At 45.7% G+C, this 27,875-nt stretch overlaps 1 protein-coding gene across 1 annotated transcript in view; it reads right to left on the reverse strand.

Moving 5' to 3' along the window:
* The window catches only part of LOC106588840 (cytochrome c iso-1/iso-2), a 53,880-nt gene extending 32,660 nt beyond the window's left edge, over positions 1-21,220 (reverse strand). Inside the window, exon 1 of the mRNA XM_014178316.2 lies at positions 21,009-21,220. Within this exon, the coding sequence (XP_014033791.1) occupies positions 21,009-21,177 (169 nt within the window). The 5' untranslated portion in view covers positions 21,178-21,220. The remainder of the gene's footprint in view (positions 1-21,008) is intronic.
* Between the last annotated feature and the right edge of the window lie 6,655 nt (positions 21,221-27,875).

A 27,875-nucleotide genomic window follows, 5' to 3' on the forward strand; every position in this document is an offset into this window, starting at 1 on the left:
CTGACAGTCTATCCTGGCTGTCAAGACATGTAGCTGTATCTGACAATCTATCTGTCAGTCCAGACATGTAGATGTATCTGACAGTCTATCCTGCCTGTCCAGACATGTAGCTCCATCTGACAGTCTATCCTGCCTGTCCAGACATGTAGCTTAATCTGAGTCTATCCTGCCTGTTCAGACATGTAGCTGTATCTGACAGTCTATCCTGCCTGTCCAGAAATGTTACTGTATCTGAGAGTCTATCATGCCTGTCCAGACATGTAGCTTAATCTAACAGTATATCCTGCCTGTCCAGACATGTAGCTGTACCTGACAGTCTATCCTGCCTGTCCAGAAATGTAACTCCATCTGACAGTCCATCCTGCCTGTCCAGACATGTAGCTCCATCTGACAGTCTATCCTGCCTGTCCAGACATGTAGCTATATCTGACAGTCTATCCTGCCTGTCCAGACATGTAACTCCATCTGATTGTCTATCCTGCCTGTCCAGACATGTAGCTGTATCTGACAATCAATCCTGCCTGTCAAGACATGTAGCTGTATCTGACAGTCCATCAGGCTGTCCAGACATGTAGCTGTATCTGACAGTCTGTCTGTCTGTCCAGACATGTAGATGTATCTGACAGTCTATTCTGCCTGTCCAGACATGTTACTGTATCTGAGAGTCTATCATGCCTGTCCAGACATGTAGCTTAATCTAACAGTATATCCTGCCTGTCCAGACATGTAGCTGTACCTGACAGTCTATCCTGCCTGTCCAGACATGTAGCTGTATCTGACAGTCTATCCAGCCTGTCTAGACATATAGCTGTATCTGACAGTCTATACTGCCTGTCCAGACATGTAGCTGAATCTGACAGTCTATCCTGCCTGTCCAGACATATAGTTTAATCTGAAAGTCTATCCTGGCTGTCCAGACATGTAGCTGTATCTGACAGTCTATCCTGCCTGTCTAGACATGTAGCTCCATCTGACAGTCTATCCTGCCTGTCCAGACATGTAGCTGTATCTGACAGTCTATCCTGCCTGTCCAGACATGAAGCTTCATCGGACAGTCTATCCTGCCTGTCCAGACATGTACCTCCATCTGACAGTCTATCCTGCCTGTCCAGACATGTAGCTTAATCTGACACTATATCCATGCTGTCCAGACATGTTGCTGTATCTGACAGTCTATCTGGCCTGTCCAGACATGTAGCTGTATCTGAAAGTTTATCCTGACAGTCCAGAAATGTTGCTGTATCTGACAGTCTATCCTGCCTGTCCAGACATGTAGCTGTATCTGACAGTCTATCCTGCCTGTCCAGACATGTAACTCCATCTGAGTCTATCCTGCCTGTTCAGACATGTAGCTCCATCTGACAGTCTATCCTGCCTGTCCAGACATGTAGCTGTATCTGACAGTCTATCCTGGCTGTCAAGACATGTAGCTGTATCTGACAGTATATCCTGCCTGTCCAGACATGTAGCTGTATCTGACAGTCTATCCTGGCTCTACAGATATGTAGCTGTATCTCAAATACTATCCTGCCTGTCCAGAAATGAAGCTGTATCTGACAGTCTATCCTGCTTTCCAGTCATGTAGCTTATTCTGACAGTCTATCCTGCCTGTCCAGTTATGTAGCTGTATCTGACAGTCTATCCTGCCTGTCCAGACATGTGACTACATCTGACAGTCTATCCTGGCTGTCCAGACATGTTGCTGTATCTTTCAGTCAATCCTGCCTGTCCAGACATTTAGCTGTATCTGACAGTCTATCCATGCTGTCCAGACAAGTAGCTGTATCTGACAGTTTATCCTGACAGTCCAGACATGTAGAAGTATCTGACAGTCTATCCTGCCTGTCCAGACATGTAACTCCATCTGACAGTCTATCCTGCCTGTCCAGACATGTAACTACATCTGAGTCTATCCTGCCTGTTCAGACATGTAGCTCCATCTGACAGTCTATCCTGCCTGTCCAGACATGTAGCTGTATCTGACAGTCTATCCAGCCTGTCTAGACATATAGCTGTATCTGACAGTCTATACTGCCTGTCCAGACATGTAGCTGAATCTGACAGTCTATCCTGCCTGTCCAGACATATAGTTTAATCTGACAGTCTATCCTGGCTGTCCAGACATGTAGCTGTATCTGACAGTCTATCCTGCCTGTCCAGACATGTAGCTCCATCTGACAGTCTATCCTGCCTGTCCAGACATGTAGCTGTATCTGACAGTCTATCCTGCATGTCCAGACATGAAGCTTCATCGGACAGTCTATCCTGCCTGTCCAGACATGTACCTCCATCTGACAGTCTATCCTGCCTGTCCAGACATGTAGCTTAATCTGACACTCTATCCATGCTGTCCAGACATGTAGCTGTATCTGACAGTCTATCTGGCCTGTCCAGACATGTAGCTGTATCTGAAAGTTTATCCTGACAGTCCAGAAATGTTGCTGTATCTGACAGTCTATCCTGCCTGTCCAGACATGTAGCTGTATCTGACAGTCTATCCTGCCTGTCCAGACATGTAACTCCATCTGAGTCTATCCTGCCTGTTCAGACATGTAGCTCCATCTGACAGTCTATCCTGCCTGTCCAGACATGTAGCGGTATCTGACAGTCTATCCTGGCTGTCAAGACATGTAGCTGTATCTGACAGTCTATCCTGGCTCTCCAGATATGTAGCTGTATCTGAAATACTATCCTGCCTGTCCAGAAATGAAGCTGTATCTGACAGTCTATCCTGCTTTCCAGTCATGTAGCTTATTCTGACAGTCTATCCTGCCTGTCCAGACATGTGACTACATCTGACAGTCTATCCTGACAGTCCAGACATGTTGCTGTATCTTTCAGTCAATCCTGCCTGTCCAGACATGTAGCTGTATCTGACAGTCTATCCATGCTGTCCAGACAAGTAGCTGTATCTGACAGTTTATCCTGACAGTCCAGACATGTAGAAGTATCTGACAGTCTATCCTGCCTGTCCAGACATGTAACTCCATCTGACAGTCTATCCTGCCTGTCCAGACATGTAACTACATCTGAGTCTATCCTGCCTGTTCAGACATGTAGCTCCATCTGACAGTCTATCCTGCCTGTCCAGACATGTAGCTGTATCTGACAGTCTATCCTGGCTGTCCAGAGATGTAGCTGTATCTGAAAGACTCTCCTGCCAGTCCAGAAATGAAGCTGTATCTGACAGTTTATCCTGCTTGTCTAGACATGTAGCTGTACCTTACAGTCTATCCTGCCTGTCCAGAAATGTAACTCCATCTGACAGTCCATCCTGCCTGTCCAGACATATAGCTCTATCTGACAGTCTATCGGGCCTGTCCAGACATGTAGCTGAATCTGACAGTCTATCCTTCCTGTCCAGACATATAGCTCTATCTGACAGTCTCTCCTGCCTGTCCAGACATGTAGCTGTATCTGACAGTCTATCCGGCCTGTCTAGACATATAGCTGTATCTGACAGTCTATACTGCCTGTCCAGACATGTAGCTGAATCTGACAGTCTATCCTGCCTGTCCAGACATATAGTTTAATCTGACAGTCTATCCTGGCTGTCCAGACATGTAGCTGTATCTGACAGTCTATCCTGCCTGTCCAGACATGTAGCTCCATCTGACAGTCTATCCTGCCTGTCCAGACATGTAGCTGTATCTGACAGTCTATCCTGCCTGTCCAGACATGAAGCTTCTTCGGACAGTCTATCCTGCCTGTCCAGACATGTAGCTCCATCTGACAGTCTATCCTGCCTGTCCAGACATGTAGCTTAATCTGACACTCTATCCATGCTGTCCAGACATGTAGCTGTATCTGACAGTCTATCCTGCCTGTCCAGACATGTAACTCCATCTGACAGTCTATCCTGCCTGTCCAGACATGTAACAACATCTGAGTCTATCCTGCCTGTTCAGACATGTAGCTGTATCTGACAGTCTATCCTGGCTGTCAAGACATGTAGCTGTATCTGACAGTCTATCCTGCCAGTCAAGACATGTAGCTGTATCTGACAGACTATCCTCCCTGTCCAGACATGTTGCTGTATCTGACAGTCTACCCTGTCTGTCCAGACATGTAGCTTTATCTTTCAGTCAATTCTGCCTGTCCAGACATGTAGCTATATCTGACAGTCTATCCTGCCTGTCCAGACATGTAGCTGTATCTGACAATCTATCTGTCAGTCCAGACATGTAGATGTATCTGACAGTCTATCCTGCCTGTCCAGACATGTAACTCCATCTGACAGTCTATCCTGCCTGTCCAGACATGTAACTACATCTGAGTCTATCCTGCCTGTTCAGACATGTAGCTCCATCTGACAGTCTATACTGCCTTTCCAGACATGTAGCTGTATCTGACAGTCTATCCTGGCTGTCAAGACATGTAGCTGTATCTGACAATCTATCTGTCAGTCCAGACATGTAGATGTATCTGACAGTCTATCCTGCCTGTCCAGACATGTAGCTCCATCTGACAGTCTATCCTGCCTGTCCAGACATGTAGCTTAATCTGACACTCTATCCATGCTGTCCAGACATGTAGCTCCATCTGACAGTCTATCCTGCCTGTCCAGACATGTAGCTATATCTGACAGTCTATCCTGCCTGTCCAGACATGTAACTCCATCTGATTGTCTATCCTGCCTGTCCAGACATGTAGCTGTATCTGACAATCAATCCTGCCTGTCAAGACATGTAGCTGTATCTGACAGTCTATCAGGCTGTCCAGACATGTAGCTGTATCTGACAGTCTGTCTGTCTGTCCAGACATGTAGATGTATCTGACAGTCTATTCTGCCTGTCCAGACATGTTACTGTATCTTAGAGTCTATCATGCCTGTCCAGACATGTAGCTTAATCTAACAGTATATCCTGCCTGTCCAGACATGTAGCTGTACCTTACAGTCTATCCTGCCTGTCCAGAAATGTAACTCCATCTGACAGTCCATCCTGCCTGTCCAGACATATAGCTCTATCTGACAGTCTATCGGGCCTGTCCAGACATGTAGCTGAATCTGACAGTCTATCCTTCCTGTCCAGACATATAGCTCTATCTGACAGTCTCTCCTGCCTGTCCAGACATGTAGCTGTATCTGACAGTCTATCCGGCCTGTCTAGACATATAGCTGTATCTGACAGTCTATACTGCCTGTCCAGACATGTAGCTGAATCTGACAGTCTATCCTGCCTGTCCAGACATATAGTTTAATCTGACAGTCTATCCTGGCTGTCCAGACATGTAGCTGTATCTGACAGTCTATCCTGCCTGTCCAGACATGTAGCTCCATCTGACAGTCTACCCTGCCTGTCCAGACATGTAGCTGTATCTGACAGTCTATCCTGCCTGTCCAGACATGAAGCTTCTTCGGACAGTCTATCCTGCCTGTCCAGACATGTAGCTCCATCTGACAGTCTATCCTGCCTGTCCAGACATGTAGCTTAATCTGACACTCTATCCATGCTGTCCAGACATGTAGCTGTATCTGACAGTCTATCCTGCCTGTCCAGACATGTAACTCCATATGACAGTCTATCCTGCCTGTCCAGACATGTAACAACATCTGAGTCTATCCTGCCTGTTCAGACATGTAGCTGTATCTGACAGTCTATCCTGGCTGTCAAGACATGTAGCTGTATCTGACAGTCTATCCTGCCTGTCCAGACATGAAGCTGTATCTGACAGTCTATCCTGCTTGTCCAGACATGTAGCTGTATCTGACAGACTATCCTCCCTGTCCAGACATGTTGCTGTATCTGACAGTCTACCCTGTCTGTCCAGACATGTAGCTTTATCTTTCAGTCAATTCTGCCTGTCCAGACATGTAGCTATATCTGACAGTCTATCCTGCCTGTCCAGACATGTAGCTGTATCTGACAATCTATCTGTCAGTCCAGACATGTAGATGTATCTGACAGTCTATCCTGCCTGTCCAGACATGTAACTCCATCTGACAGTCTATCCTGCCTGTCCAGACATGTAACTACATCTGAGTCTATCCTGCCTGTTCAGACATGTAGCTCCATCTGACAGTCTATACTGCCTTTCCAGACATGTAGCTGTATCTGACAGTCTATCCTGGCTGTCAAGACATGTAGCTGTATCTGACAATCTATCTGTCAGTCCAGACATGTAGATGTATCTGACAGTCTATCCTGCCTGTCCAGACATGTAGCTCCATCTGACAGTCTATCCTGCCTGTCCAGACATGTAGCTTAATCTGAGTCTATCCTGCCTGTTCAGACATGTAGCTGTATCTGACATTCTATCCTGGCTCTCCAGAGATGTAGTTGTATCTGAAATACTATCCTGCCTGTCCAGAAATGAAGCTGTATCTGACAGTCTATCCTGCCTGTCCAGACATGTAGGTTAATCTGACACTCTATCCATGCTGTCCAGACATGTAGCTCCATCTGACATTCTATCCTGGCTCTCCAGAGATGTAGTTGTATCTGAAATACTATCCTGCCTGTCCAGAAATGAAGCTGTATCTGACAGTCTATCCTGCCTGTCCAGACATGTAGGTTAATCTGACACTCTATCCATGCTGTCCAGACATGTAGCTCCATCTGACAGTCTATCCTGGCTGTACAGAGATGTAGCTGTATCTTTCAGTCATTTCTGCCTGTCCAGACAAGTAGCTGTATCTGACAGTCTATCCTGCCTGTCCAGACATGTAGCTGTATCTGACAATCTATCTGTCAGTCCAGACATGTAGATGTATCTGACAGTCTATCCTGCCTGTCCAGACATGTAGCTCCATCTGACAGTCTATCCTGCCTGTCCAGACATGTAGCTTAATCTGACACTCTATCCATGCTGTCCAGACATGTAGCTCCATCTGACAGTCTATCCTGCCTGTCCAGACATGTAGCTATATCTGACAGTCTATCCTGCCTGTCCAGACATGTAACTCCATCTGATTGTCTATCCTGCCTGTCCAGACATGTAGCTGTATCTGACAATCAATCCTGCCTGTCAAGACATGTAGCTGTATCTGACAGTCTATCAGGCTGTCCAGACATGTAGCTGTATCTGACAGTCTGTCTGTCTGTCCAGACATGTAGATGTATCTGACAGTCTATTCTGCCTGTCCAGACATGTTACTGTATCTTAGAGTCTATCATGCCTGTCCAGACATGTAGCTTAATCTAACAGTATATCCTGCCTGTCCAGACATGTAGCTGTACCTTACAGTCTATCCTGCCTGTCCAGAAATGTAACTCCATCTGACAGTCCATCCTGCCTGTCCAGACATATAGCTCTATCTGACAGTCTATCGGGCCTGTCCAGACATGTAGCTGAATCTGACAGTCTATCCTTCCTGTCCAGACATATAGCTCTATCTGACAGTCTCTCCTGCCTGTCCAGACATGTAGCTGTATCTGACAGTCTATCCGGCCTGTCTAGACATATAGCTGTATCTGACAGTCTATACTGCCTGTCCAGACATGTAGCTGAATCTGACAGTCTATCCTGCCTGTCCAGACATATAGTTTAATCTGACAGTCTATCCTGGCTGTCCAGACATGTAGCTGTATCTGACAGTCTATCCTGCCTGTCCAGACATGTAGCTCCATCTGACAGTCTATCCTGCCTGTCCAGACATGTAGCTGTATCTGACAGTCTATCCTGCCTGTCCAGACATGAAGCTTCTTCGGACAGTCTATCCTGCCTGTCCAGACATGTAGCTCCATCTGACAGTCTATCCTGCCTGTCCAGACATGTAGCTTAATCTGACACTCTATCCATGCTGTCCAGACATGTAGCTGTATCTGACAGTCTATCCTGCCTGTCCAGACATGTAACTCCATCTGACAGTCTATCCTGCCTGTCCAGACATGTAACAACATCTGAGTCTATCCTGCCTGTTCAGACATGTAGCTGTATCTGACAGTCTATCCTGGCTGTCAAGACATGTAGCTGTATCTGACAGTCTATCCTGCCAGTCAAGACATGTAGCTGTATCTGACAGACTATCCTCCCTGTCCAGACATGTTGCTGTATCTGACAGTCTACCCTGTCTGTCCAGACATGTAGCTTTATCTTTCAGTCAATTCTGCCTGTCCAGACATGTAGCTATATCTGACAGTCTATCCTGCCTGTCCAGACATGTAGCTGTATCTGACAATCTATCTGTCAGTCCAGACATGTAGATGTATCTGACAGTCTATCCTGCCTGTCCAGACATGTAACTCCATCTGACAGTCTATCCTGCCTGTCCAGACATGTAACTACATCTGAGTCTATCCTGCCTGTTCAGACATGTAGCTCCATCTGACAGTCTATACTGCCTTTCCAGACATGTAGCTGTATCTGACAGTCTATCCTGGCTGTCAAGACATGTAGCTGTATCTGACAATCTATCTGTCAGTCCAGACATGTAGATGTATCTGACAGTCTATCCTGCCTGTCCAGACATGTAGCTCCATCTGACAGTCTATCCTGCCTGTCCAGACATGTAGCTTAATCTGACACTCTATCCATGCTGTCCAGACATGTAGCTCCATCTGACAGTCTATCCTGCCTGTCCAGACATGTAGCTATATCTGACAGTCTATCCTGCCTGTCCAGACATGTAACTCCATCTGATTGTCTATCCTGCCTGTCCAGACATGTAGCTGTATCTGACAATCAATCCTGCCTGTCAAGACATGTAGCTGTATCTGACAGTCTATCAGGCTGTCCAGACATGTAGCTGTATCTGACAGTCTGTCTGTCTGTCCAGACATGTAGATGTATCTGACAGTCTATTCTGCCTGTCCAGACATGTTACTGTATCTTAGAGTCTATCATGCCTGTCCAGACATGTAGCTTAATCTAACAGTATATCCTGCCTGTCCAGACATGTAGCTGTACCTTACAGTCTATCCTGCCTGTCCAGAAATGTAACTCCATCTGACAGTCCATCCTGCCTGTCCAGACATATAGCTCTATCTGACAGTCTATCGGGCCTGTCCAGACATGTAGCTGAATCTGACAGTCTATCCTTCCTGTCCAGACATATAGCTCTATCTGACAGTCTCTCCTGCCTGTCCAGACATGTAGCTGTATCTGACAGTCTATCCGGCCTGTCTAGACATATAGCTGTATCTGACAGTCTATACTGCCTGTCCAGACATGTAGCTGAATCTGACAGTCTATCCTGCCTGTCCAGACATATAGTTTAATCTGACAGTCTATCCTGGCTGTCCAGACATGTAGCTGTATCTGACAGTCTATCCTGCCTGTCCAGACATGTAGCTCCATCTGACAGTCTATCCTGCCTGTCCAGACATGTAGCTGTATCTGACAGTCTATCCTGCCTGTCCAGACATGAAGCTTCTTCGGACAGTCTATCCTGCCTGTCCAGACATGTAGCTCCATCTGACAGTCTATCCTGCCTGTCCAGACATGTAGCTTAATCTGACACTCTATCCATGCTGTCCAGACATGTAGCTGTATCTGACAGTCTATCCTGCCTGTCCAGACATGTAACTCCATCTGACAGTCTATCCTGCCTGTCCAGACATGTAACAACATCTGAGTCTATCCTGCCTGTTCAGACATGTAGCTGTATCTGACAGTCTATCCTGGCTGTCAAGACATGTAGCTGTATCTGACAGTCTATCCTGCCTGTCCAGACATGTAGCTGTATCTGACAGTCTATCCTGCCAGTCCAGACATGAAGCTGTATCTGACAGTCTATCCTGCTTGTCCAGACATGTAGCTGTATCTGACAGACTATCCTCCCTGTCCAGACATGTTGCTGTATCTGACAGTCTACCCTGTCTGTCCAGACATGTAGCTTTATCTTTCAGTCAATTCTGCCTGTCCAGACATGTAGCTACATCTGACAGTCTATCCTGCCTGTCCAGACATGTAGCTGTATCTGACAATCTATCTGTCAGTCCAGACATGTAGATGTATCTGACAGTCTATCCTGCCTGTCCAGACATGTAACTCCATCTGACAGTCTATCCTGCCTGTCCAGACATGTAACTACATCTGAGTCTATCCTGCCTGTTCAGACATGTAGCTCCATCTGACAGTCTATACTGCCTTTCCAGACATGTAGCTGTATCTGACAGTCTATCCTGGCTGTCAAGACATGTAGCTGTATCTGACAATCTATCTGTCAGTCCAGACATGTAGATGTATCTGACAGTCTATCCTGCCTGTCCAGACATGTAGCTCCATCTGACAGTCTATCCTGCCTGTCCAGACATGTAGCTTAATCTGAGTCTATCCTGCCTGTTCAGACATGTAGCTGTATCTGACAGTCTATCCTGCCTGTCCAGACATGTAGCTTAATCTGAAACTCTATCCATGCTGTCCAGACATGTAGCTGTATCTGACAGTCTATCCTGCCTGTCCAGACATGTAACTCCATCTGACAGTCTATCCTGCCTGTCCAGACATGTAACAACATCTGAGTCTATCCTGCCTGTTCAGACATGTAGCTGTATCTGACAGTCTATCCTGGCTGTCAAGACATGTAGCTGTATCTGACAGTCTATCCTGCCAGTCAAGACATGTAGCTGTATCTGACAGACTATCCTCCCTGTCCAGACATGTTGCTGTATCTGACAGTCTACCCTGTCTGTCCAGACATGTAGCTTTATCTTTCAGTCAATTCTGCCTGTCCAGACATGTAGCTATATCTGACAGTCTATCCTGCCTGTCCAGACATGTAGCTGTATCTGACAATCTATCTGTCAGTCCAGACATGTAGATGTATCTGACAGTCTATCCTGCCTGTCCAGACATGTAACTCCATCTGACAGTCTATCCTGCCTGTCCAGACATGTAACTACATCTGAGTCTATCCTGCCTGTTCAGACATGTAGCTCCATCTGACAGTCTATACTGCCTTTCCAGACATGTAGCTGTATCTGACAGTCTATCCTGGCTGTCAAGACATGTAGCTGTATCTGACAATCTATCTGTCAGTCCAGACATGTAGATGTATCTGACAGTCTATCCTGCCTGTCCAGACATGTAGCTCCATCTGACAGTCTATCCTGCCTGTCCAGACATGTAGCTTAATCTGAGTCTATCCTGCCTGTTCAGACATGTAGCTGTATCTGACATTCTATCCTGGCTCTCCAGAGATGTAGTTGTATCTGAAATACTATCCTGCCTGTCCAGAAATGAAGCTGTATCTGACAGTCTATCCTGCCTGTCCAGACATGTAGGTTAATCTGACACTCTATCCATGCTGTCCAGACATGTAGCTCCATCTGACATTCTATCCTGGCTCTCCAGAGATGTAGTTGTATCTGAAATACTATCCTGCCTGTCCAGAAATGAAGCTGTATCTGACAGTCTATCCTGCCTGTCCAGACATGTAGGTTAATCTGACACTCTATCCATGCTGTCCAGACATGTAGCTCCATCTGACAGTCTATCCTGGCTGTACAGAGATGTAGCTGTATCTTTCAGTCATTTCTGCCTGTCCAGACAAGTAGCTGTATCTGACAGTCTATCCTGCCTGTCCAGACATGTAGCTGTATCTGACAATCTATCTGTCAGTCCAGACATGTAGATGTATCTGACAGTCTATCCTGCCTGTCCAGACATGTAGCTCCATCTGACAGTCTATCCTGCCTGTCCAGACATGTAGCTTAATCTGACACTCTATCCATGCTGTCCAGACATGTAGCTCCATCTGACAGTCTATCCTGCCTGTCCAGACATGTAGCTATATCTGACAGTCTATCCTGCCTGTCCAGACATGTAACTCCATCTGATTGTCTATCCTGCCTGTCCAGACATGTAGCTGTATCTGACAATCAATCCTGCCTGTCAAGACATGTAGCTGTATCTGACAGTCTATCAGGCTGTCCAGACATGTAGCTGTATCTGACAGTCTGTCTGTCTGTCCAGACATGTAGATGTATCTGACAGTCTATTCTGCCTGTCCAGACATGTTACTGTATCTTAGAGTCTATCATGCCTGTCCAGACATGTAGCTTAATCTAACAGTATATCCTGCCTGTCCAGACATGTAGCTGTACCTTACAGTCTATCCTGCCTGTCCAGAAATGTAACTCCATCTGACAGTCCATCCTGCCTGTCCAGACATATAGCTCTATCTGACAGTCTATCGGGCCTGTCCAGACATGTAGCTGAATCTGACAGTCTATCCTTCCTGTCCAGACATATAGCTCTATCTGACAGTCTCTCCTGCCTGTCCAGACATGTAGCTGTATCTGACAGTCTATCCGGCCTGTCTAGACATATAGCTGTATCTGACAGTCTATACTGCCTGTCCAGACATGTAGCTGAATCTGACAGTCTATCCTGCCTGTCCAGACATATAGTTTAATCTGACAGTCTATCCTGGCTGTCCAGACATGTAGCTGTATCTGACAGTCTATCCTGCCTGTCCAGACATGTAGCTCCATCTGACAGTCTATCCTGCCTGTCCAGACATGTAGCTGTATCTGACAGTCTATCCTGCCTGTCCAGACATGAAGCTTCTTCGGACAGTCTATCCTGCCTGTCCAGACATGTAGCTCCATCTGACAGTCTATCCTGCCTGTCCAGACATGTAGCTTAATCTGACACTCTATCCATGCTGTCCAGACATGTAGCTGTATCTGACAGTCTATCCTGCCTGTCCAGACATGTAACTCCATCTGACAGTCTATCCTGCCTGTCCAGACATGTAACAACATCTGAGTCTATCCTGCCTGTTCAGACATGTAGCTGTATCTGACAGTCTATCCTGGCTGTCAAGACATGTAGCTGTATCTGACAGTCTATCCTGCCAGTCAAGACATGTAGCTGTATCTGACAGACTATCCTCCCTGTCCAGACATGTTGCTGTATCTGACAGTCTACCCTGTCTGTCCAGACATGTAGCTTTATCTTTCAGTCAATTCTGCCTGTCCAGACATGTAGCTATATCTGACAGTCTATCCTGCCTGTCCAGACATGTAGCTGTATCTGACAATCTATCTGTCAGTCCAGACATGTAGATGTATCTGACAGTCTATCCTGCCTGTCCAGACATGTAACTCCATCTGACAGTCTATCCTGCCTGTCCAGACATGTAACTACATCTGAGTCTATCCTGCCTGTTCAGACATGTAGCTCCATCTGACAGTCTATACTGCCTTTCCAGACATGTAGCTGTATCTGACAGTCTATCCTGGCTGTCAAGACATGTAGCTGTATCTGACAATCTATCTGTCAGTCCAGACATGTAGATGTATCTGACAGTCTATCCTGCCTGTCCAGACATGTAGCTCCATCTGACAGTCTATCCTGCCTGTCCAGACATGTAGCTTAATCTGACACTCTATCCATGCTGTCCAGACATGTAGCTCCATCTGACAGTCTATCCTGCCTGTCCAGACATGTAGCTATATCTGACAGTCTATCCTGCCTGTCCAGACATGTAACTCCATCTGATTGTCTATCCTGCCTGTCCAGACATGTAGCTGTATCTGACAATCAATCCTGCCTGTCAAGACATGTAGCTGTATCTGACAGTCTATCAGGCTGTCCAGACATGTAGCTGTATCTGACAGTCTGTCTGTCTGTCCAGACATGTAGATGTATCTGACAGTCTATTCTGCCTGTCCAGACATGTTACTGTATCTTAGAGTCTATCATGCCTGTCCAGACATGTAGCTTAATCTAACAGTATATCCTGCCTGTCCAGACATGTAGCTGTACCTTACAGTCTATCCTGCCTGTCCAGAAATGTAACTCCATCTGACAGTCCATCCTGCCTGTCCAGACATATAGCTCTATCTGACAGTCTATCGGGCCTGTCCAGACATGTAGCTGAATCTGACAGTCTATCCTTCCTGTCCAGACATATAGCTCTATCTGACAGTCTCTCCTGCCTGTCCAGACATGTAGCTGTATCTGACAGTCTATCCGGCCTGTCTAGACATATAGCTGTATCTGACAGTCTATACTGCCTGTCCAGACATGTAGCTGAATCTGACAGTCTATCCTGCCTGTCCAGACATATAGTTTAATCTGACAGTCTATCCTGGCTGTCCAGACATGTAGCTGTATCTGACAGTCTATCCTGCCTGTCCAGACATGTAGCTCCATCTGACAGTCTATCCTGCCTGTCCAGACATGTAGCTGTATCTGACAGTCTATCCTGCCTGTCCAGACATGAAGCTTCTTCGGACAGTCTATCCTGCCTGTCCAGACATGTAGCTCCATCTGACAGTCTATCCTGCCTGTCCAGACATGTAGCTTAATCTGACACTCTATCCATGCTGTCCAGACATGTAGCTGTATCTGACAGTCTATCCTGCCTGTCCAGACATGTAACTCCATCTGACAGTCTATCCTGCCTGTCCAGACATGTAACAACATCTGAGTCTATCCTGCCTGTTCAGACATGTAGCTGTATCTGACAGTCTATCCTGGCTGTCAAGACATGTAGCTGTATCTGACAGTCTATCCTGCCTGTCCAGACATGTAGCTGTATCTGACAGTCTATCCTGCCAGTCCAGACATGAAGCTGTATCTGACAGTCTATCCTGCTTGTCCAGACATGTAGCTGTATCTGACAGACTATCCTCCCTGTCCAGACATGTTGCTGTATCTGACAGTCTACCCTGTCTGTCCAGACATGTAGCTTTATCTTTCAGTCAATTCTGCCTGTCCAGACATGTAGCTACATCTGACAGTCTATCCTGCCTGTCCAGACATGTAGCTGTATCTGACAATCTATCTGTCAGTCCAGACATGTAGATGTATCTGACAGTCTATCCTGCCTGTCCAGACATGTAACTCCATCTGACAGTCTATCCTGCCTGTCCAGACATGTAACTACATCTGAGTCTATCCTGCCTGTTCAGACATGTAGCTCCATCTGACAGTCTATACTGCCTTTCCAGACATGTAGCTGTATCTGACAGTCTATCCTGGCTGTCAAGACATGTAGCTGTATCTGACAATCTATCTGTCAGTCCAGACATGTAGATGTATCTGACAGTCTATCCTGCCTGTCCAGACATGTAGCTCCATCTGACAGTCTATCCTGCCTGTCCAGACATGTAGCTTAATCTGAGTCTATCCTGCCTGTTCAGACATGTAGCTGTATCTGACAGTCTATCCTGCCTGTCCAGACATGTAGCTTAATCTGAAACTCTATCCATGCTGTCCAGACATGTAGCTGTATCTGACAGTCTATCCTGCCTGTCCAGACATGTAACTCCATCTGACAGTCTATCCTGCCTGTCCAGACATGTAACAACATCTGAGTCTATCCTGCCTGTTCAGACATGTAGCTGTATCTGACAGTCTATCCTGGCTGTCAAGACATGTAGCTGTATCTGACAGTCTATCCTGCCAGTCAAGACATGTAGCTGTATCTGACAGACTATCCTCCCTGTCCAGACATGTTGCTGTATCTGACAGTCTACCCTGTCTGTCCAGACATGTAGCTTTATCTTTCAGTCAATTCTGCCTGTCCAGACATGTAGCTATATCTGACAGTCTATCCTGCCTGTCCAGACATGTAGCTGTATCTGACAATCTATCTGTCAGTCCAGACATGTAGATGTATCTGACAGTCTATCCTGCCTGTCCAGACATGTAACTCCATCTGACAGTCTATCCTGCCTGTCCAGACATGTAACTACATCTGAGTCTATCCTGCCTGTTCAGACATGTAGCTCCATCTGACAGTCTATACTGCCTTTCCAGACATGTAGCTGTATCTGACAGTCTATCCTGGCTGTCAAGACATGTAGCTGTATCTGACAATCTATCTGTCAGTCCAGACATGTAGATGTATCTGACAGTCTATCCTGCCTGTCCAGACATGTAGCTCCATCTGACAGTCTATCCTGCCTGTCCAGACATGTAGCTTAATCTGACACTCTATCCATGCTGTCCAGACATGTAGCTCCATCTGACAGTCTATCCTGCCTGTCCAGACATGTAGCTATATCTGACAGTCTATCCTGCCTGTCCAGACATGTAACTCCATCTGATTGTCTATCCTGCCTGTCCAGACATGTAGCTGTATCTGACAATCAATCCTGCCTGTCAAGACATGTAGCTGTATCTGACAGTCTATCAGGCTGTCCAGACATGTAGCTGTATCTGACAGTCTGTCTGTCTGTCCAGACATGTAGATGTATCTGACAGTCTATTCTGCCTGTCCAGACATGTTACTGTATCTTAGAGTCTATCATGCCTGTCCAGACATGTAGCTTAATCTAACAGTATATCCTGCCTGTCCAGACATGTAGCTGTACCTTACAGTCTATCCTGCCTGTCCAGAAATGTAACTCCATCTGACAGTCCATCCTGCCTGTCCAGACATATAGCTCTATCTGACAGTCTATCGGGCCTGTCCAGACATGTAGCTGAATCTGACAGTCTATCCTTCCTGTCCAGACATATAGCTCTATCTGACAGTCTCTCCTGCCTGTCCAGACATGTAGCTGTATCTGACAGTCTATCCGGCCTGTCTAGACATATAGCTGTATCTGACAGTCTATACTGCCTGTCCAGACATGTAGCTGAATCTGACAGTCTATCCTGCCTGTCCAGATATATAGTTTAATCTGACAGTCTATCCTGGCTGTCCAGACATGTAGCTGTATCTGACAGTCTATCCTGCCTGTCCAGACATGTAGCTCCATCTGACAGTCTATCCTGCCTGTCCAGACATGTAGCTGTATCTGACAGTCTATCCTGCCTGTCCAGACATGAAGCTTCTTCGGACAGTCTATCCTGCCTGTCCAGACATGTAGCTCCATCTGACAGTCTATCCTGCCTGTCCAGACATGTAGCTTAATCTGACACTCTATCCATGCTGTCCAGACATGTAGCTGTATCTGACAGTCTATCCTGCCTGTCCAGACATGTAACTCCATCTGACAGTCTATCCTGCCTGTCCAGACATGTAACAACATCTGAGTCTATCCTGCCTGTTCAGACATGTAGCTGTATCTGACAGTCTATCCTGGCTGTCAAGACATGTAGCTGTATCTGACAGTCTATCCTGCCTGTCCAGACATGTAGCTGTATCTGACAGTCTATCCTGCCAGTCCAGACATGAAGCTGTATCTGACAGTCTATCCTGCTTGTCCAGACATGTAGCTGTATCTGACAGACTATCCTCCCTGTCCAGACATGTTGCTGTATCTGACAGTCTACCCTGTCTGTCCAGACATGTAGCTTTATCTTTCAGTCAATTCTGCCTGTCCAGACATGTAGCTATATCTGACAGTCTATCCTGCCTGTCCAGACATGTAGCTGTATCTGACAATCTATCTGTCAGTCCAGACATGTAGATGTATCTGACAGTCTATCCTGCCTGTCCAGACATGTAACTCCATCTGACAGTCTATCCTGCCTGTCCAGACATGTAACTACATCTGAGTCTATCCTGCCTGTTCAGACATGTAGCTCCATCTGACAGTCTATACTGCCTTTCCAGACATGTAGCTGTATCTGACAGTCTATCCTGGCTGTCAAGACATGTAGCTGTATCTGACAATCTATCTGTCAGTCCAGACATGTAGATGTATCTGACAGTCTATCCTGCCTGTCCAGACATGTAGCTCCATCTGACAGTCTATCCTGCCTGTCCAGACATGTAGCTTAATCTGACACTCTATCCATGCTGTCCAGACATGTAGCTCCATCTGACAGTCTATCCTGCCTGTCCAGACATGTAGCTATATCTGACAGTCTATCCTGCCTGTCCAGACATGTAACTCCATCTGATTGTCTATCCTGCCTGTCCAGACATGTAGCTGTATCTGACAATCAATCCTGCCTGTCAAGACATGTAGCTGTATCTGACAGTCTATCAGGCTGTCCAGACATGTAGCTGTATCTGACAGTCTGTCTGTCTGTCCAGACATGTAGATGTATCTGACAGTCTATTCTGCCTGTCCAGACATGTTACTGTATCTTAGAGTCTATCATGCCTGTCCAGACATGTAGCTTAATCTAACAGTATATCCTGCCTGTCCAGACATGTAGCTGTACCTTACAGTCTATCCTGCCTGTCCAGAAATGTAACTCCATCTGACAGTCCATCCTGCCTGTCCAGACATATAGCTCTATCTGACAGTCTATCGGGCCTGTCCAGACATGTAGCTGAATCTGACAGTCTATCCTTCCTGTCCAGACATATAGCTCTATCTGACAGTCTCTCCTGCCTGTCCAGACATGTAGCTGTATCTGACAGTCCATCCGGCCTGTCTAGACATATAGCTCTATCTGACAGTCTATACGGCCTGTCCAGACATGTAGCTGAATCTGACAGTCTATCCTGCCTGTCCAGACATATAGTTTAATCTGACAGTCTCTCCTGCCTGTCCAGACATGTAGCTGTATCTGACAGTCTATCCGGCCTGTCCAGACATGTAGCTCCATCTGACAGTCTATACTGCCTGTCCAGACATGTAGCTGTATCTGACAGTCTATCCTGCCTGTCCAGACATAAAGCTTATTCGGACAGTCTATCCTGCCTGTCCAGACATGTAGCTGTATCTGACAGTCTATCCTGCCTGTCCAGACATGTAGCTCCATCTGACAGTCTATCCATGCTGTCCAGACATGTAGCTGTATCTGACAGTCTATCCTGCCTGTCCAGACATGTAACTCCATCTGACAGTCTATCCTGCCTGTCCAGACATGTAACAACATCTGAGTCTATCCTGCCTGTTCAGACATGTAGCTGTATCTGACAGTCTATCCTGGCTGTCAAGACATGTAGCTGTATCTGACAGTCTATCCTGCCTGTCCAGACATGTAGCTGTATCTGACAGTCTATCCTGCCAGTCCAGATATGAAGCTGTATCTGACAGTCTATCCTGCTTGTCCAGACATGTAGCTGTATCTGACAGACTATCCTCCCTGTCCAGACATGTTGCTGTATCTGACAGTCTACCCTGTCTGTCCAGACATGTAGCTGTATCTTTCAGTCAATTCTGCCTGTCCAGACATGTAGCTATATCTGACAGTCTATCCTGCCTGTCCAGACATGTAGCTGTATCTGACAATCTATCTGTCAGTCCAGACATGTAGATGTATCTGACAGTCTATCCTGCCTGTCCAGACATGTAACTCCATCTGACAGTCTATCCTGCCTGTCCAGACATGTAACTACATCTGAGTCTATCCTGCCTGTTCAGACATGTAGCTCCATCTGACAGTCTATACTGCCTTTCCAGACATGTAGCTGTATCTGACAGTCTATCCTGGCTGTCAAGACATGTAGCTGTATCTGACAGTCTACCCTGCCTTTCCAGACATGTAGCTGTATCTGACAGTCTATCCTGGCTGTCCAGAGATGTAGCTGTATTTGACAGTCTATCCTGCCTGTCCAGACATGAAGCTGTATCTGACAGTCTATCCTGCTTGTCCAGACATGTAGCTTAATCTGACAGTCTATCCTGCCTGTCCAGTTATGTAGCTGTATCTGACAGTCTATCCTGCCTGTCCAGACATGTGACTCCATCTTACAGTCTATCCTACCTGTCCAGACATGTTGCTGTATCTGACAGTCTATCCTGTCTGTCCAGACATGTAGCTGTATCTTTCAGACAATTCTGCCTGTCCAGACATGTAGCTGTATCTGACAGTCTATCCTGCCTGTCCAGACATGTAGCTGTATCTGACAATCTATCTGTCTGTCCAGACATGTAGATGTATCTGACAGTCTATCCTGCCTGTCCAGACATGTAACTCCATCTGACAGTCTATCCCTCCTGTCCAGACATGTAACTCCATCTGAGTCTATCCTGCCTGTTCAGACATGTAGCTCCATCTGACAGTCTATCCTGCCTGTCCAGACATGTAGCTTTATCTGACAGTCTATCCTGGCTGTCAAGACATGTAGCTGACTGCCTATCCTGCCTGTCCAGACATGTAGCTCCATCTGACAGTCTATCCTGCCTGTCCAGACATGTTGCTCCATCTGACAGTCTATCCTGCCTGTCCAGATATGTAGCTGTATCTGACAGTCTATCCTGCCTGTCCAGACATGTAGCTGTATCTGACAGTCTATCCTGCCTGTCCAGACATGTGACTCCATCTGATTGTCTATCCTGCCTGTCCAGACATGTTGCTGTATCTGACAGTCAATCCTGCTTGTCAAGATATGTAGCTGTATCTGACAGTCTATCTGGCTCTCCAGACATGTAGCTGTATCTGACAGTCTATCCTGCCTGTCCAGACATGTGACTCCATCTGACAGTCTATCCAGCCTGTCCAGACATGTAGCTGTATCTGACAGTCAATCCTGCCTGTCAGGATATGTAGCTGTATCTGACAGTCTATCTGGCTCTCCAGACATGTAGATGTATCTGACATTCTATTCTGCCTGTCCAGACATGTAACTGTATCTGACAGTCTATCATGCCTGTCCAGACATGTAGCTTAATCTGACAGTCTATCCTGCCTGTCCAGACATGTAGCTGGATCTGACAGTCTATCCTGCCTGTATAGACATGTAGCTTAATCTGAAAGTCTATCCTGCCTGTCCAGACATGTAGCTGTATCTGACAGTCTATCCTGGCTGTCCAGACATGTAGCTGTATCTGACAGTCTATCCTGCCTGTCCAGACATGTAGCTGTATCTGACAGTCTATCCTGCCTGTCCAGACATGTAGCTCCATCTGACAGTCTATCCTGCCTGTCCAGACATGTAGGTCTATCTGACTGTCAGACTGTAAGACATAATGGAAATGTACCAGTGCTCCACTTTAATGACATCACACACTGCTACTGTACATTTCTGAATACTTCATTGGTATCCACTACATGAGATATGGTCAAACCATTCTTCTTATGATTATCTTATGATAGAGAGAAAGTGTCATCCATACAGATTTGCTAGATATGAAAATTGACACTGACACACACACGCAATCACGCACGCACACACACACACACACACACACACACACACACACACACACACACACACACACACACACACACACACACACACACACACACACACACACACACACACACACACACACACACACACACCACACACACACACACAGAGTGACCCTTACCCTTGTTGGTGTTGGCCTGTGTGTAGGAGTATCCAGGTGACTGTCCTGTCTTCCGGCCAAACAGGCCCCAGAGGTTAGGTCCCACCTTGTGTCGTCCCCCCTCATCCACCGTGTGGCACTGGGAACACTTCTGGACAAAAGCCTTCTTCCCTTTCTCTGTGTCCCCCATTGCAACTTGCTCTCTGTCCTGGACAGAAGAAGAACTCTGCTGTCTGCCTAAATAAAACAAAGGTTGAGTAGCAATTATGGAAACAAGCTACATTTAGTGTAGTTACTGTGTAGTTACATGTATCCTCATGACACCAATATATAACCTATATTATGCATGTCAGGATATGTGTCCTCGATTACTATTGACATGTCCCATTTCTCCAAATGATGTCACTATATTTTGTGTGCGGTACATTTTCGCCCCTTGCACAGTGAAGAACCAAGTTATTAACCAGCCTGGTCTAATAGACTAGACGTATCATAGTAAATGTAAATCCAAATTACTCAAATGAGTATGATATGTTATGTTTGGTATGGTTACATAAGACAGAAGGTTACTTAACCCTTGTGTAGTCTTAACATTCTGTATACTCCCCTTGTGCTAAGGATAATGACCCGCCTTCTCTAAACCCCCAAAATAAAGCAGCTTAACTGAATTTTAAACCCAAAATATATTTTGCATGAAGACACTTGTTTTTATTACAACACACCTGTAATAATTGATTTCTTTACTGAAGTAGAGGTTTATTATTATTATTGCTAAAGGTACTCCATAGGTGTAAACATACATTTTTTAGCATGAGAAAGCACTTGTATAGCCTAAGAAAGTAGCAGAAATGTGCAGAAAGTAGTTTTGAATGCATTTTACTGAAGGAAAACAATAACAGTCTTGAACATTTTTGGCAACATAGTGATAAATTCTTACAGTTGAAGATGGAAGTTTAAATATAACTTAGCCAAATACATTTAAAACTCAGTTTTCACAATCCCTGACATTTCATCCTAGTAAAAATTCCCTGTCTTGGGTCAGTTAGGTTCACCACTTTATTTTAAGAATGTGAAATGTCAGAATAATAGTAGAGAGAATGATATATTTCCGCTTTTATTTCATTCATCACATTCCCAGTGGGTCAAAAGTTTACATACACTCAATTAGTATTTGGTAGCATTGCCTTTAAATTGATTAGCTTGAGTCATTTTGGGTAACCTTACACAAGCTTCCCACAATGAGTTGGGTGAATTGTGCCCCATTCCTCCTGACAGAGCTGGTGTAACTGAATCAGGTTTGTAGGCCTCCTTACTCGCACACACTTTTTCAGTTCTGCGCACCAATTTTCTATAGGTTGAGGTCAGAGCTTTGTGACGGCCACTCCAATACCTTGACTTTGATGTCCTTAAGCCATTTTCTCTTGAGATGTTGCTTCAATATGTCCACATAATTTTCCTCCTCATGATGCCATCTATTTTGTGAAGTGCACCAGTCCCTCCTGCAGCAAAGCACCCCCACAACATAATGCTGCCACCCCCATGCTTCACGGTTGGGATGATGTTTTTCGGCTTGCAAGCCTCCCACTTTTTCCTACAAACATAACGATGGTCATTATGGCCATCATTATGGCCAAACAGTTCTATTTTTGTTTCATCAGACCAGAGGACATTTCTCCAAAAAATACAATATTTTTCCTTATGTGCAGTTGCAAACCGTAGTCTGGCTTTTGGAGCAGTGACTTCTTACTTGCTGAGCGGCCTTTCAGGTTATGTCGAAATAGGACTCGTTTTACTGTGGATATAGATACTTTTGAACCTGTTTCCTCCAACATCTTCACAGGGTCCTTTGCTGTTGTTCTGGGATTGATTTGCACTTTTCACACCAAAGTATGTCCATCTCTAGGAGACAGAACGAGTCTCCTTCCTGAGCGGTATGACGGCTGCGTGGTCCCATGGTGTTTATACTTGCGTTCTATTGTTTGTACAGATGAGCATGGTACCTTCAGGCATTTGAAATTGCTTCCAACGATGAACCAGACTTGTGGAGGTCTGCAATTGTTTTTCTGAGGTCTTGGCTGATTTCTTTTGATTTTCCCATGATGTCAAGCAAAGACGCACTAAGTTTGAAGGTAGGCCTTGAAATACCTCCACAGGTACACCTCCAATTGACTCAAATTATGTCAATTAGCCTATCAGAAGCTTCTAAAGCCATGACATCTTTTTCTGGAATTTTCCAAGCTGTGTAAATGCACAGTCAACTTAGTGTATGTAAACTTCTGACCCACTGGAATTGTGATACAGTGAATTATAAGTGAAATAATCTGTCTGTAAACAATTGTTGGAAAAATTACATGTGTCATGCACAAAGTAGATGTCCTAACCGACTTGCCAAAGCTATAGTTTCCTTAGAAGAAATTTGTGGAGTGCTGGAAAATGAGTTTTAATGACTCCAACCTAAGTGTATGTAAACTTACTTCAACTGTATATACTGTACAATGAGGAATTCAACTGCAAAATACTAGTCTTTTCACATTTTTTAACCATTGCCCACACCCACAAGGTGTGTAAACAACTACAATAAACAAGAATAAAATAAGATAATATATACAAAACAAAAACATGAAGAACATAAATCAATCAACTCTAATTAGCACATGTAGGATAATATGCAAGTGTGTGTGCATGGACTTTGCAGATATATTTCTCACATGTGTAGCACACAGTATTTGTTTTACAGTTCTTCTTTGGGGGGCAAAATTGGCAGCTCCTTCCCTTGCCTGTCCCAGCTGCAGCCTCAGGTGGATCAGGACAAGATTCAGACCCCTGAACAGCTTTCACAAGCGCTGCAGAGGCTGCTGTGCGGGGGAGGCGCTCCGTTCTTTGAATGTGTGGGGTTACAAGTGCATTTCCCAGCTGCTCCAGGAACACCCTCCTCTTGTTCCGCTTATCAGGCATCTAGGTAGGGTTGATCTTGTTCCATATCACAAAGGCATTGTATGAGGACACATCAATGATGTTAAGGAAGATGACCAGGAGCTGGCGGGCAGTCATCCTCCTGCAGCTGTAAGTTCCAATTACCTTGTCTTGGTTGTCCACGCCTCCTTTGTTGTGGTTGTGGTCCAGGATGATGGCTTGCTTCCTGTCCTCACGATCACTGATCTCAGTCATTTTGTGTGCTCAGGAGGACGACATTCTTGTTCCTCTTTGAGAGGTAAGAAACTAGAGTGGGGGTGGGGGTGAAGGCAAACTTTGATGAGAAGGCCTCTCTCCCCCTTGTTGCGAGGAGTGCAGGGGGGGAGCTCAGTCGTGTTCTTTCTAACTGTGCCAACCATGGTGGACTTCCTCTTCAGGAGCTGCTGGCTGAGTTCTATCAGTAGCACACATAATCTCAATTTCTCATTTTGTGTGTGTGTGTGTGTGTGTGTGTGTGTGTGTGTGTGTGTGTGTGTGTGTGTGTGTGTGTGTGTGTGTGTGTGTGTGTGTGTGTGTGTGTGTGTGTGTGTGTGTGTGTGTGTGTCTGTGTCTGTGTCTGTGTCTGTGTCTGTGTCTGTGTCTGTGTGTCTTTGTGGTTTTTGAGGTGTGTAAATTATTTTATAACTGCCGGGTCAAAAACTACCCTAAGATAATCTTTGTACCCTGGTGGTGTACAGCTTTCATGGAAATATGAACAAAGGTAATGTTTCACTTTTTCTAATGTTGTGGTCACTCTAGGAAAAGTAATCAAACTTCAAGTTGAAAAAATATCATTTAGGGGTTTTTCTCTGCTGTTAAACATAGTGGCGGGTCATTTTTGACCCGTAAGACAACACAAGGGTTAAGGCAAAAACGAAAGGAGGGTGGTTAGTCGGATGGATAGGTTGGCATATAATGAGAATATCTAGCATGCGTGTTCGAATCTCAACACGGACAACTTTTGCATCTTAGATAATTAGCAACTTTATAACTACTTACTACTTTAATCTACTTTGCAATTGCTTAGCATGTTAGCAAACCCTTCCCCTAACCCTAACCTTAACTCTTCAACCTAACTCCTAACCTTAACCCTAACCTTAACCCCTAACCCTAATTAGATGCTCATCAATGTTTCTTAAATGTTGAAGTTGTTGCAAATGTCAAATTTCAAAGTGTTTAAGGTTAAGTTTAAGTAAAATGTTTAATGCTAGGGTTAAGTTCAGGCATTAATGCTGACATATTTAATTTCCACAATGGCGTAGCAGTTCAGACGTCCTTTACCCTCCTCTTGTCGTGTCCCGTGTATATATATATTTACATATTTTTCTTCGCATTATCTTTTTACATTTATTTCTTCTAAAACTCAACCTCAAAGCACTCTCCTGCAACCCACCTCACCAATTTAAAAAAGAAAGTATTATTTACCTCAAATCCGAAATCCACAACAGAAGCTAGCCAGAGGTTAGCCATTTTCACTGGCTAACGTTGGAGTTCAGCTAGCCACGGTTAGCTGTCCTCAGCTATCCATTAGCTCGAAAAGCTATCGGCAGTTTTTGTACAGCGCGACTCAGACCAGAGCATACCGGACCTATTCTCTCTCCTTTCCCCGATTTCTACCGCAGGCTCTGGACATTTACACCTGGATCTTGCAGCAATCTAGCTGCTACCTGAGTGACTATTGGCAACGTCGGTCCCGGAATTAACACACATTATCCCGGAGCTAGCAAGCTGAAGAGTTCCGTCAGCCACTCGTGGGTTTTTCCTGAGCTAGCCAGCTGAAGTGTCCCCTGGGCTACAATCACCTATCCTGACCCGTTTTACTGCCGATGCGGATCCCCATCGGGCCCTCACGACTGGACCACCAACGTTATCTGCCCGAGGGAGTTATCCAACTGGCCCCTCCGTCGCGACGTAACCTGATCGCCCATCTGCGGCCCACTAATCATTAATCGTTAGCTGTCTTATCGGCTGCGATCTGAATAGGTCTATCGGACACTTTTCTTGGGCCACTATAACTAACTATTTTGCCAACTTGGACTGGTCCCCCCTTCCACACGGAACCCCACTAACCCACAGACGGAAACGCACGAGGTGGCTAAAAACAGACCTCCCTCCATCTTCCACCAGCTTGCTACCTATGGCCCGGCTAGCTGTCTGAATCTCACTGGACCCTTTGATCACTCGGCTAAGCATGCCTCTCCTCAATGTCAATATGCAATGTCCATTGCTGTTCTGGTTAGTGTTTATTGGCTTATTTCACTGTAGAGCCTCTAGCCCTGCTCATTATACCTTATCCAACCTCTCAGTTCCTCCACCCACACATGCTATGACATCTTCTGGTTTCAATGATGTTTCTAGAGACAATATCTCTCTCATCATCACTAAATGCCTAGGTTTACCTCCTCTGTATTCACATCCCAACAATACCTTTGTCTGTACATTATACCTTGAAGCTATTTTATCGCCCCCAGAAACCTGCTCCTTTTTCTCTCTATTCTGGACGTCACAGAAGACCAATTCTTATAGCTTTTAGCCGTACCCTTATACTCATTCTTCTCTGCTCCTCTGGGGATGTAGAGGTGAATCCAGGCCCTGCAGTGCCTGGATTCCACTCCTACTCCCCAGGCGCTCTCTTTTGATGACTTCTGTAACCGTAATAGCCTTGGTTTCATGCATGTTAACATTAGAAGCCTCCTCCCTAAGTTTGTTTTATTCACTGCTTTAGCACACTCTGCCAACCCGGATGTCCTAGCTGTGTCTGAATCTTGGCTTAGGAAGTCCACCAAAAACTCTGAAATCTTCATCCCTAACTACAACGTTTTCAGACAAGATAGAACGACCAAAGGGGGTGGTGTTGCAATCTACTGCAGAGATAGCCTGCAGAGCTCTGTCCTGCTATCCAGGTCTGTACCCAAACAATTTGAACTTCTACTTTTAAAAATCCACCTCTCCAAAAACAAGTCTCTCACCGTCGCCGCCTGCTATAGACCCCCCCTCGGCCCCTAGCTGTGCTCTGGACACCATATGTGAACTGATTGCCCCCCATCTATCTTCAGAGCTCGTGCTACTAGGTGACCTAAACTGGGACATGCTTAACACCCCAGCCATCCTACAATCCAAGCTTGATGCCCTCAATCTCACACAAATTATTAATGAACCCACCAGGTACAAGCCCAAAGCCGCAAACACTGGCACCCTCATAGATATCATCCTAACCAACGTGCCCTCTAAATACACCTCTGCTGTTTTCAACCAAGATCTCAGCGATCACTGCCTCATTGCCTGCACCCGTAATGGTTCAGAGGTCAAACGCCCTCCACTCATCACTGTCAAACGCTCCCTGAAACATTTCAACGAGCAAGCCTTTCTAATCTTCCTGGCCCTGGTATCCTGGAAAGATTTTGACCTCATCCCGTCAGTAGAGGATGCCTGGTTATTTTTTTTAAATGCCTTCCTCACCATCTTAAATAAGCATGCCCCTTTCAAGAAATTTAGAACCAGGAACAGATATAGCCCTTGGTTCTCCCCAGACCTGACTGCCCTTAACCAACACAAAAATATCCTGTGGCGTTCTGCATTAGCATCGAACTGCCCCCGCGATATGCAACTTTTCAGAGAAGTTAGAAACCAATACACACAGGCAGTTAGAAACGCCAAGGCTAGCTTTTTCAAACAGAAATTTGCTTCCTGCAACTCAAACTCTAAAAAGTTCTGGGACACTGTAAAGTTCATTGAGAATAAGAACACCTCCTCCCAACTGCCCACTGCACTGAGGATAGGAAACTCTGTCACCACCGATAAGCCCACTATAATTGAGAATTTCAATAAGCATTTTTCTACGGCTGGCCATGCTTTCCACCTAACTACCCCTACTGCATTCAACAGCACTGCACCCCCCACAGCTACTCGCCCAAGCCTCCCCCATTTCTCCTTCTC

Source organism: Salmo salar, chromosome ssa27 (genome assembly GCF_905237065.1).
Source record: "Salmo salar chromosome ssa27, Ssal_v3.1, whole genome shotgun sequence".
In the NCBI taxonomy this organism is placed as follows: Eukaryota; Metazoa; Chordata; class Actinopteri; order Salmoniformes; family Salmonidae; genus Salmo; species Salmo salar.